Raw genomic sequence first — 10,129 nt, 5'->3', positions numbered from 1 at the left:
TGTGGAAATTACAAAGTGATTATACCCCCCCCCGGCTTTTTCAGAACTGGATGAAATTTCCAGGGATAGTATCCCCTTCTGAGTGGAATCCACAACTAGCTTCCACACCTACTATCTCTGTGTACAGTATCCTGTATATATAATTGCATAAGGAAGACAGAGATAGGTTTGTTATACATCTACCTAGCATCCATCTTTCTACATTTTGTAAAATTAATATTGGCTACCCCAAGTATCTGCTTAGTGATTATTATTATTTCTTTATTCTTGCTTCCATATTCTTGCTTTCCATATTAAGGCTTCCATATTTCAAACCTTATGTTTTCTTTTCCAGACATGGACAATTTTTTGCAATGTCCAGAGGATCAGTATCCAAATCATGCCCAGGATTCATGCATTCCAAAAGTCCTGACTTTCCTGTCTTGTGAAGAAGCTTTGGGGATGACTTTGGCAATATTGGCTCTTTCCTTTTCATTCATTGCAGCTTTAGTGCTTGGCATCTTTGTTAAGCACCAGGACACTCCCATTGTCAAAGCCAACAACCGGAATCTCACCTACACTCTCCTCATTTTCCTCCTGCTCTCCTTCCTTTGTGCTTTGCTGTTCATTGGCCAACCCAAAACGCTGACATGCCTTCTCCGACAAACTGCTTTTGGCATTATCTTCACGGTAGCTGTGTCTTGTGTTCTGGCCAAGACCACCATTGTAGTTCTAGCTTTCATGGCCACCATGCCTGGATCCAGAATGAGGAAATGGTTGGGGAAGAGACTGGCTGTTTCCATTGTTCTTGGCTCCTCCCTGATTCAAACCACTATTTGTACGGTGTGGCTCTCAACCTCCACCCCATTCCCAGATTTCAACATGCACTCAGTTGTTGAAGAAATTATACTAGAATGTAATGAGGGCTCAGTTACCATGTTTTATTGTGTCTTGGGTTTCATGGGTTTGCTTGCTACTGTCAGCTTCTGTGTTGCTTTCCTAGCCCGTAAATTGCCTGATAGTTTTAATGAAGCCAAGTTTATCACCTTCAGTATGCTGGTTTTTTGCAGTGTTTGGTTGACCTTTGTCCCAACCTATCTCAGCACAAGGGGGAAATATATGGTTGCCGTGGAGATTTTCTCCATCTTGGCCTCCAGTGCTGGGTTACTGAGTTGTATCTTTTCTCCAAAGCTTTATATCATTGTGTTGAGACCTGAGTTGAACAACAAGGAACAGCTAAGAAGAACAAAACAATGAAATGTTCTAAATTATTTGGCCCTGGTCCATTTTAAATTAGAAATGTGTAAGTAACAGGAATTTTTATTTTCTAATTGTTGCAACTTGCTGTAACTTCATGATGAAGGGTGGGTGATTAACTTTAAAAATAAAATACACCTGCAGGGTGAGTAGTAGAGGGAGAGTCACCCCTCTGGTCTCCTCCTAGGCTTTGTCCCCTTCATCAAGACAGAGCCCATGTGCCAGACATCTTATCAGTGTGCAGTGACACCACAAACAAGGACCAAATGTGGTTTTTCATTTTGATTCTAAAACATTCAAGTTTTGAAAAAATGGGCCCATTTGGAACTTCTGCAAAAGTTGAATCCACCTCAGTTCAAACTAGTTCAAACTAGATACATGCCTGTGTTGTTTTTCTTTTTAAGACCTCAGTTGTGAACCCACCTGTAACTATAACAAGTTGAAACTTCCTCCCACTGAGGATTGCCCAGAGAAGACTTCAGCTGATATGTGAAAAACATGTTTTCTTTTGCAATATAATTGCAGAGAAATAATGAATCAGATTAACTTCCTACCAGAGCTGCAATTATCAAATTAATCATCATTATTTCTACTTCTTCCCCCTATCCTTGAGAATGACTACTGGTCACATGCAAAATAACAATCAAAGACTAAGGGATGTTATTAATATCTATGTGTCACTCAGAGCTGGGCATATAGACACAGCTCTGAATGGCAACCTATTCTTTATTGAAGCACGTTTGGATTTGTGAACGCACACACAGAGATTATTGTTTGCCTTTGAATCAGCTGGGTAAGTGATCATTCAAACTCAGCTGAATAAAAATCACGGAGCAGAAGGCTAGGCATCTACCATAACACTCTCTGCAAGATGGTAGTATTTCGGGTGATGGTGTTCCTACTGCTATCCCAGGGGATATGCATGCTTGCTCCTGTTCCTCAATGTTCTATCAAAGAACCTGTTCCTATTATTCACAAATATTATCAGTCGGGAGACCTCATCATTGCTGGCATTATTTCTCAGATCTACATATCTTCAAGCACTATATCCTTTGAAAAACACCCAGCTCAAGAACTTTCTGATGAACACATGTATGTTGCTTTAAAGCCATATCATATTGTTTTAATGATACTCTTCCCAGACATGCTGCTCTTTTGTACGAGATTTGAGAGCAAACTGTTGGAAGTGTCTGTTGCTTTATTGATTGTCTTTAGAGTCAGTCAGCTAATTTTGGGGATTATTATTCTGGATATCTGAAATCTCAACCCCTCTTTGTGACATGAGGATGAGCAAACTACAGATTAATCATTTTCTCATTACGTAGTAGTCTGACCAGCATATTGCTTTCCATTGTGCTTTATAGAGATGGTCACTATCTCTCCATTTTGATGCTAAATGTTAGGGACTTTCCTTGGAACTGATATAAAGAGGGATACTATATGTAATGTCTTGAGTTTCAATGAAATATTTCAGGGTTTGTTCAACAACATTACAGGCATTATAGCTGTAGTGGGAGTTGCTGATTTCCAAGAATTTTGGAAGAGTGATGCTCTGAGGAGTCTTGATGAATGAATATATTTTTCCAGGATTAACTGTTTCTGAAGCTTGGAGTTTCAGGAGGGCAATGGGAATAGCATTAGGGAGTCTAGCTTACTTGATCTGTTCCGTTTCACATGGTCAGATCAGAAGAATCTTTATTTGCAGCAGCAACTAGCCACAGCAATAAAGTAAGATATACTGAAGATAGAGATAAAAACTTAAATATACAAAATACATTTTAGAGATTTACATCAATAATCAAAAAATGGATCTTAATCTCATTGCCTCCCCTAAAAACCTTGCAGTTTTTGCTGTTGAATGAAGTGGCATGCCTGGATAGGGCTTAAGGTGTAGGCACGAATGCAGCCATGGAAAGACAGGTCAGAGTATAAGATAATGTCGTCTTAATTCCCATCGGCCTGTATAGTTGTGCTGCAAATTTCTATTGCTGCTGCTGTTTCTGTTTGCAACACAATGACTATGTTTGTAAATGAGATGATGTTTGACGTTGGAGGTCCTTGTTTTACAATCAGCTCCTGTTTATACTACTTTTGACCTTGGCCTTAAAAACTATTCATGTGCAATACATTAATTAAACATACGCTGAACTGAAATGTTGTGAATGTGATGAACTGAAGCCGATGGTATAAATGTAACACATGACTCTTACTATATGGCACTTGATAAAGGGTCCTGACTCAGAACTACCAGCACATCCTGGCCTTGGCATTTGCTGTGAAGGAGATCAATGCAAACACCCAAATCTTGCGCAATGTCACCCTTGGATTCCACATCTATAACAGTCATTTCAGTGCCAGCTGGACCTATCAAGCCTCCATCGAACTACTCTCCAGACGGGCCAAGTTCATCCCTAACTACAAGTGTGATGTTGAGAATACTCCAGTAGGAGTCATCGGGGGCCCAAACTCTGATATCTGTCTTCACATGGCAACTATCCTGTGCATGTACAAGATGCCACAAGTAAGATGTGTGTGTGAAGCACCTCTAAGTTGAAGAAGTCATTTGAATGCCATTCACCTCCATCTTGATGCTTCTTGCAGGCTGGAATAGAAAGACACATTCAGAATATTATTGAAATAAAGTAAACCTTGTAGTCTACCTACCTACCTACCTACCTACCATATCTATCTATCTATCATCTATCTATCTATCTATCTATCTATCATCTATATCTATCTATCTACAAAAATGGACAAGGTCTCATGCCTCAGTGACTCAAGATAATAACCTACTCCTTGTCCTTCTTTGCTGGAGCCTTAGCTAAATTTTCCCAGGCCACCTAAATATAGCATGAATTCCATTCCAGAGATCCATAGCTGCCAAGTCTCCCGTATTCCCCAGGAAACCCCCGTTTTTCCAGCCATTCCCAGCTGGAAAAATGGATTTTTTTTGTTTTCCCCCGGTTTACTTACCGACCGGGGGAGGCTCCTTCTGCGCATGTCTGGAGTCTCTGGACATGCACAGAAGCAATTTCTGGCGCGGTGGCCATTTTGGAACTGGGCGGAGCATGCTCAGAAGCAATTTTTGATGCTGCTCTGCCCAGTTCCAAAATGGCGGCAGCGCTACTTCCGGTCTGCCGATCCCTTATTTTTCTGGCAGGAACTTGGCAGGTATGGAGATCTTTTACCCATCTAATATATTGAATGTGAAAGCTTTTTCTACCTTATATAGCTATGTAGCCACCAGAGTCATATTTAAATGTGTGACAAGGTTTACAAGAAAAAAACCAGAAAACTTTGCTGAACATTGTATAATTTTCTTCTTTATGATCAGCCAAATCTCTGCCTGGTGTGCTAGATTTCAGTAACATCTGAGTGGAACCCCAATATTTGTAAAAGTTCATTTGTTATTGTTAAAAATTAAGAAATTATTTCATCTATAATGTACAAAATCTCCAAGAGATAAAATATTGAATGTCTTCAATAACCCACTCATTCTTCCGATAGCTGCCCTGTAAACAATAGGAATAAGAACTGGCACACCAATGGGAAAGACAGTTTGCAAATAGCAGAAGACTATGCCTTGACCTACTTAGTTATCACTAAGGGGTCACGAAGAGTCGGACACGACTAAACGACTAAACAACAACAATGCCTTGACCTACTTAGTTATCACCTTCATCTGAGCTTAGCAGTTGTGTGGGGTTAGAAGGGAAGCTCTTGGGTATTTTTGCGGGGGAAATGGCTGGGTGGTGGTGGGTGAGAAATGGATTTCTAAGATTATATACCTGATTCATTACATCCATGTCAATATTTCTTTATAGATATTTAGTACTGGATTTGTTTTGGTATTCAAGGATAAAACAAATTTTTTTGGGGGGGGCACAATTTGCCATGTCTCTATACTCACAAAGCAGCAAATGCTTCTCTTCTCATACCTTTTCAAATCTAGCTCATATATGGCTCTTCTCCAGTCATGAATGACGAAACTCAAGCGGTTTTCTTCCACCAGATGTTCCCAAATGGTGCCTTTCATTACAAGGGAATTCTCCACCTACTTCTGCATTTCTCATGGACATGGATTGGAGTTGTTTCCCAGGTTGATAACAATACAGAGAGGTTTACAGAGATCATAATTCCTCTGCTTTCCCAGGGTGGCATCTGCTTTGACTTCATAGAAAAAATCCCCAAAATAACTTCTTCCAGTGGCTTTGGAGACATGGTAGGAGAGGGTTTAAAGACACTAAATGTTATTATGTCAAGTACTGCCCATGTTGTGCTTCTGCATGGAGAAATTCAGACCATGACGCTTTTTAGAGTAATGCCCCCAATTGCAGAAATGGGGAATATGCCATTGATGACAAGAGCTATAATTTGGGTTATGACAGCCCAGATGGATTTCACATCCTTCCCCTTCCTAAGAAATTGGGACATAGATTATCTCCATGGTGCTTTGTCCCTTTTAATTCATTCAAAGGAGGTGCTACATTTCCACACATTTCTTCAGAACAGAACCCCTGCTTCAGAAGAAGAAGATGGCTTCATCAGGGAGTTCTGGGAAGAATCATTTGAGTGTTCATTTCCCAGTTCTGCAGCACACAAGATGGACAGGAAAAGGTGTTCTGGGAATGAGAGGCTGGAGATGCTTCCTGTTTCTGTGTTTGAAATGGGCATGACTGCTCATAGTTACAGCGTCTACAATGCAGTCTATGCAATAGCACACAGTGTGCATGCCAGCTATTTATCACAATTCAAATACAAAGGAATGTCATATGGTGGAAGGTGGAAGCTTCTGAAAGCACAACAGTGGCAGGTAATGGCCTGATCAGATGAAAGATACCACCACATATTTTATTCAACAGCATCCCTTAGATGGTTCAGAAACTTATTAGCTTATTTATTAAGGATAGAGTTTTGGCACCCAAATGGTGGTGGAAGAAAGAACTTCTCAAAAGAATCCCCTGCCCATTGCAAGTCATAAAAAGCTGAACAGTGGTTTGACTATAACTAGTGATGGTAAAGCTGTGTAATGGAACTATTTTATAGCACATAATCAATTTATGTGTGTTTTGTGGGAGGTAGTTGTCAGAAATAGTGAGGAGAGTTCTATCAGCTTCCCATCCCTTTGCTTTATAATGTATTTCGACCATCACAACAAGTGTTGTCTGTACTTCCATGAACAGCCTGGAAGTCACAATTTCCCCCCAAAATGACTAATTTAGAGGAATAATTTATCATCATATGGTATCATCCCAGAGGCATTGTTGGGTAAAAATGGAGCTCATCTGGAATTTTAGGCGATTAATTGTTACTTTTTATACTATTGGCCTATAAAGATTTTCAAGGGAACACAATCTGAACACTCCAAGTAAAATATTTTATCACCACATTTCATAGTTTCATGTTTTGCATGTTTACACAATTATGATTCCTCTTCCTCATCATTTAGCTCCACCACATTCTCAGAAGTATTTCATTTAACAGCAGTGTGGGGGAAATGGTGTCCTTTGATCAAAATGGGGAATTGGCTGCTGGCTTTGACATTATAAACTGGGTCACATTCCCAAACCAGACCTTCTTCAGAGTTAAAGTTGGAAAGATAGACCCTCTGACTCTCCAAGATAAGAAAGATGCTGTGACCTCCCTGGACAAAGTCTTTACCATTCATGAGGATCTCATCTTATGGCCCAAACAGTTTAACCAGGTGCAGTCCTTGCATATTTCAGGCTGTGTCGATTACCGTAATTTCCTCAATATTCAAGATGTGGGTTATCTAGATACTCAAATGGTTGTAGTTCAATGTTCTTGAAATTTTGAGGTCCCCAGTGAAATCATGCTTTTGAACGAATACATTCACCTTACAGAATGCTGAAATTTCATTACTATGCAATGTCCTTTTAATTGTTCTAGTTGAAGGTTGCTGGTAGTAGATAAAAATTGATGACTGTTCAATCACCCATCTAAAGCCATCCTGGACTCTCACTGGTGTGGCAGAAGAGCGCTTTTGCAATCCTTTATCCTTTCAATGTTCTCCTCTTTCATGGTAGAGAGTTAGATGAGTTCCTATGCTGGTATAAATCTCAGTTCAATTTGGGGATATTTCAGAGGATGAAGTTGACTTTTAATTCTTTGTGTCAAATCCATTTCCTTATCTTTCCTGTCACATCTCTCAATGGCCCAGACATGCCCTCTGACTTCCTAGTGCCCTCTGGAAGCCATTTCTTAAATGGATACAGAAGACTGAGATAAAATTTCCAAATTATAATATCTCAATGTAAGCACATTGTTCTTTCTTTTATGCACAGTCACAGCCACTTTCCATGTGCAATGACCACTGCCATCCAGGTTATAGTAGGACCAAGAAAGAAGGGGAACCATTTTGCTGCTACGATTGCTTTCCATGTCCAGAGGGGAAGATCTCAAACCAGAAAGGTAAGAAATTTAATATAAGTAATTGATCTAATCAAATTGAACAGCTATGACCTTGCTTATTCACACCAGTTTTTAACAGCAAACATTATCCAATGACCACCCTTCCTCTGTACAAGACAACATAGCACATCATCACCCCATCGTATGATGGTTCAAGGAGATGTGCAACTCCAGTTTTCAAAATGTGGATTTTTTTCTGCTTCAAGAAGTGCTTAACTCCTTGGTGGACAAGTCTGCTTACCTCCTTTTAGGGGTGTGGTGGTTTTGTGGGAAAGCCAGCACCCCCCACTGCCAATGATACTGGGCTATATGTTGGGGTCTGATCTTTGTCAGAGCATGAGTTTCGGCTCACACTCCTGGCTTGAAATCTTGCTCCACGTCAGCCTGCCGAATTGGCCAATGGGAGGCTGGTGCGAAGGGATGGGGTCTCTAGGGTTGGACTTGAGGGAACAACCAGGTCTGCACCCAGGGGATTTAAACCAGCCTGTGCCAGCCCACAACACCAAGCTCTTCTTCATTGCATCAACCCACTCACCCACTCCTGGAATTTTGCATTTGCTCATTGAATTGACATTGCTATTACTGTGGTTGTTGTTGTATTCTTCAATCAGGCTTTGGGCTGCCTGACATACAGTGCCCTTTTAAATGAACAGTGAATGGGGGATTATTAATTTGTATTATTATTATTATTATTATTATTATTATTATTATTATTATTACTATTATCATCAGTGCCAGACGTCACTAACCTGTTGCCTTCCAGATGATTTCAACTACAACTCTCATTGGTCAAAAGCTGAAAAGCTGTGCTTGCTGGGGTTGATGGAGGTCGTAGTTGAAAGCATTTCAATGCATGAGGTTGATGAAGACTTGACTATATAATATTGATCTCCCTACAAGCACATATGACTAGAAGACATGATCTGCTGCAACACATGAATGGATTACTTTTAGACACACATTGTGCATGGATAAGATTATTTTTTCCTTTCCTTTTCCAGACATGGACGACTGTTTAGAATGCCCTGGAGATCAATATGCAAACAATGAACAGGATGGCTGCCTCCCCAAAGACAAAACATTCTTGTCTTATGGAGAACCATTGGGGATCAGTTTGGCCACATTTTCCCTCTTCTTTTCCTTCATCACAGCTTTGGTGCTTCAAATATTCATGAAGCACAGAGATACTCCCATAGTTAAAGCCAACAACCGCAACCTAACTTATATTCTCCTCGTTTTCCTCTTGCTCTCCTTCCTTTGTGCTCTGCTCTTCATCGGCCAGCCTGAGGAAGTGACCTGCCTCCTTCGACAAACTGCTTTTGGAATGATCTTCTCAGTGGCAATTTCTTGCATATTGGCCAAAACTGCCATTGTGGTTCTAGCTTTCATGGCCACCAAGCCAGGGTCCCGAATGAGGAAGTGGGTAGAGAAGCCATTGGGCACATCAATTGTTTTTTCCTCCTTCCTTATGCAAGTGACAATTTGTACTGTGTGGCTGGCAACCTCTCCCCCATTTCCAGACGTTGACATGCACTCAATGACTGAAGAAATAATACTAGAATGTAATGAAGGCTCCACTCTTATGTTTTATTGTGTCCTGGGATTCATGGGTTTGCTGGCCATTGTGAGCTTCACGGTGGCTTTCCTAGCCAGGAAGCTGCCTGACAGTTTCAATGAAGCCAAATTCATCACCTTCAGCATGTTGGTCTTTTGTAGTGTGTGGCTCTCCTTCGTTCCAACCTACTTGAGCACCAAGGGCAAATACATGGTGGCTGTGGAGGTCTTCTCCATCTTGGCCTCCAGTTTTGGGTTACTGGGCTGCATCTTTTCCCCCAAGTGCTATCTTATTTTACTGAGGCCTGAGCTGAACAGCAGGGAGCAGCTAATAAGAAGACAGTTTTAAATAATCCAGAAGTCTGAATCATGCTCGTAATTTATGTTATTGTTATTTTGTTTACATGTACCCTGTTCCCCCCAAAATAAGACATGGACACAGCGCCTCCTGGCAACAGCTCACTGCTCTCAGCCATGCCACGCTGTGTGGTCCCCTTCCCGCTGGAATAAGACACCCCCCGAAAATAAGCCATAGTGTGTCTTCTTGAGGAAAAATAAATATAAGACAGTGTCTTATTTTGGGGGAAACACGGTATGTAATTAGTAATTAGGAATACACATGTCCCTAGAAATTAAAGAATCAACAAGTAAACAAATAATTAAAGAATTAACAAGTAAACAATAAAAAGATCTGGAGCAACCCCAAAGAGCTGCTTTAGGAGAAATTATGAGGACACAATCAGAGCAGTGGTGAATTGCTTAATTGTTTCCATCACTGCCAGTGACGAGGATCAGTACTGATTCTGTGGCAATGCCTTTCAGCATAACTGGCCCAGGACATTACCCTGTCTGCAACAAAATGGTCAGCAAGACAGGGTATGCTCCTCCCTTGTGATTTGTCCTTTCT

General features: G+C 40.8%; 2 protein-coding genes across 2 annotated transcripts; both read left to right on the top strand.

The window, feature by feature from the left end:
* Positions 1–336: 336 nt before the first annotated feature.
* On the top strand, positions 337–1,236 carry LOC118077990 (vomeronasal type-2 receptor 26-like). Its single transcript, XM_035101707.2, has one exon. The coding sequence runs from the start codon at positions 337–339 to the stop codon at positions 1,234–1,236; it is 900 nt and encodes a 299-aa protein (XP_034957598.2).
* A 964-nt stretch (positions 1,237–2,200) lies between these two features.
* On the top strand, positions 2,201–9,571 carry LOC118077991 (vomeronasal type-2 receptor 26-like). Its single transcript, XM_035101708.2, has 6 exons — positions 2,201–2,328; positions 3,466–3,757; positions 5,189–6,049; positions 6,686–6,940; positions 7,542–7,668; positions 8,670–9,571. Coding segments are annotated over exons 1-6 (2,439 nt in total). The 5' UTR covers positions 2,201–2,326.
* The last annotated feature ends 558 nt before the right edge of the window (positions 9,572–10,129 follow it).

The sequence above is a fragment of the Zootoca vivipara genome, chromosome 17 (genome assembly GCF_963506605.1).
Source record: "Zootoca vivipara chromosome 17, rZooViv1.1, whole genome shotgun sequence".
In the NCBI taxonomy this organism is placed as follows: domain Eukaryota; kingdom Metazoa; phylum Chordata; class Lepidosauria; order Squamata; family Lacertidae; genus Zootoca; species Zootoca vivipara.
Note: the sequence above shows the minus strand (reverse complement) of the source record. Positions and strands in the feature narration are given on the sequence as shown.

Coding starts and splice junctions, on each gene's coding strand:
- LOC118077990 (XM_035101707.2), top strand. CDS start 337: ATGGACAATTTTTTGCAATGTCCAGAGGATCAGTATCCAAATCATGCC.
- LOC118077991 (XM_035101708.2), top strand. Junction 3,758..5,188: donor GCATGTACAAGATGCCACAA/GTAAGATGTGTG, acceptor TTTCAAATCTAG/CTCATATATGGCTCTTCTCC. Junction 7,669..8,669: donor GAAGATCTCAAACCAGAAAG/GTAAGAAATTTA, acceptor TTCCTTTTCCAG/ACATGGACGACTGTTTAGAA.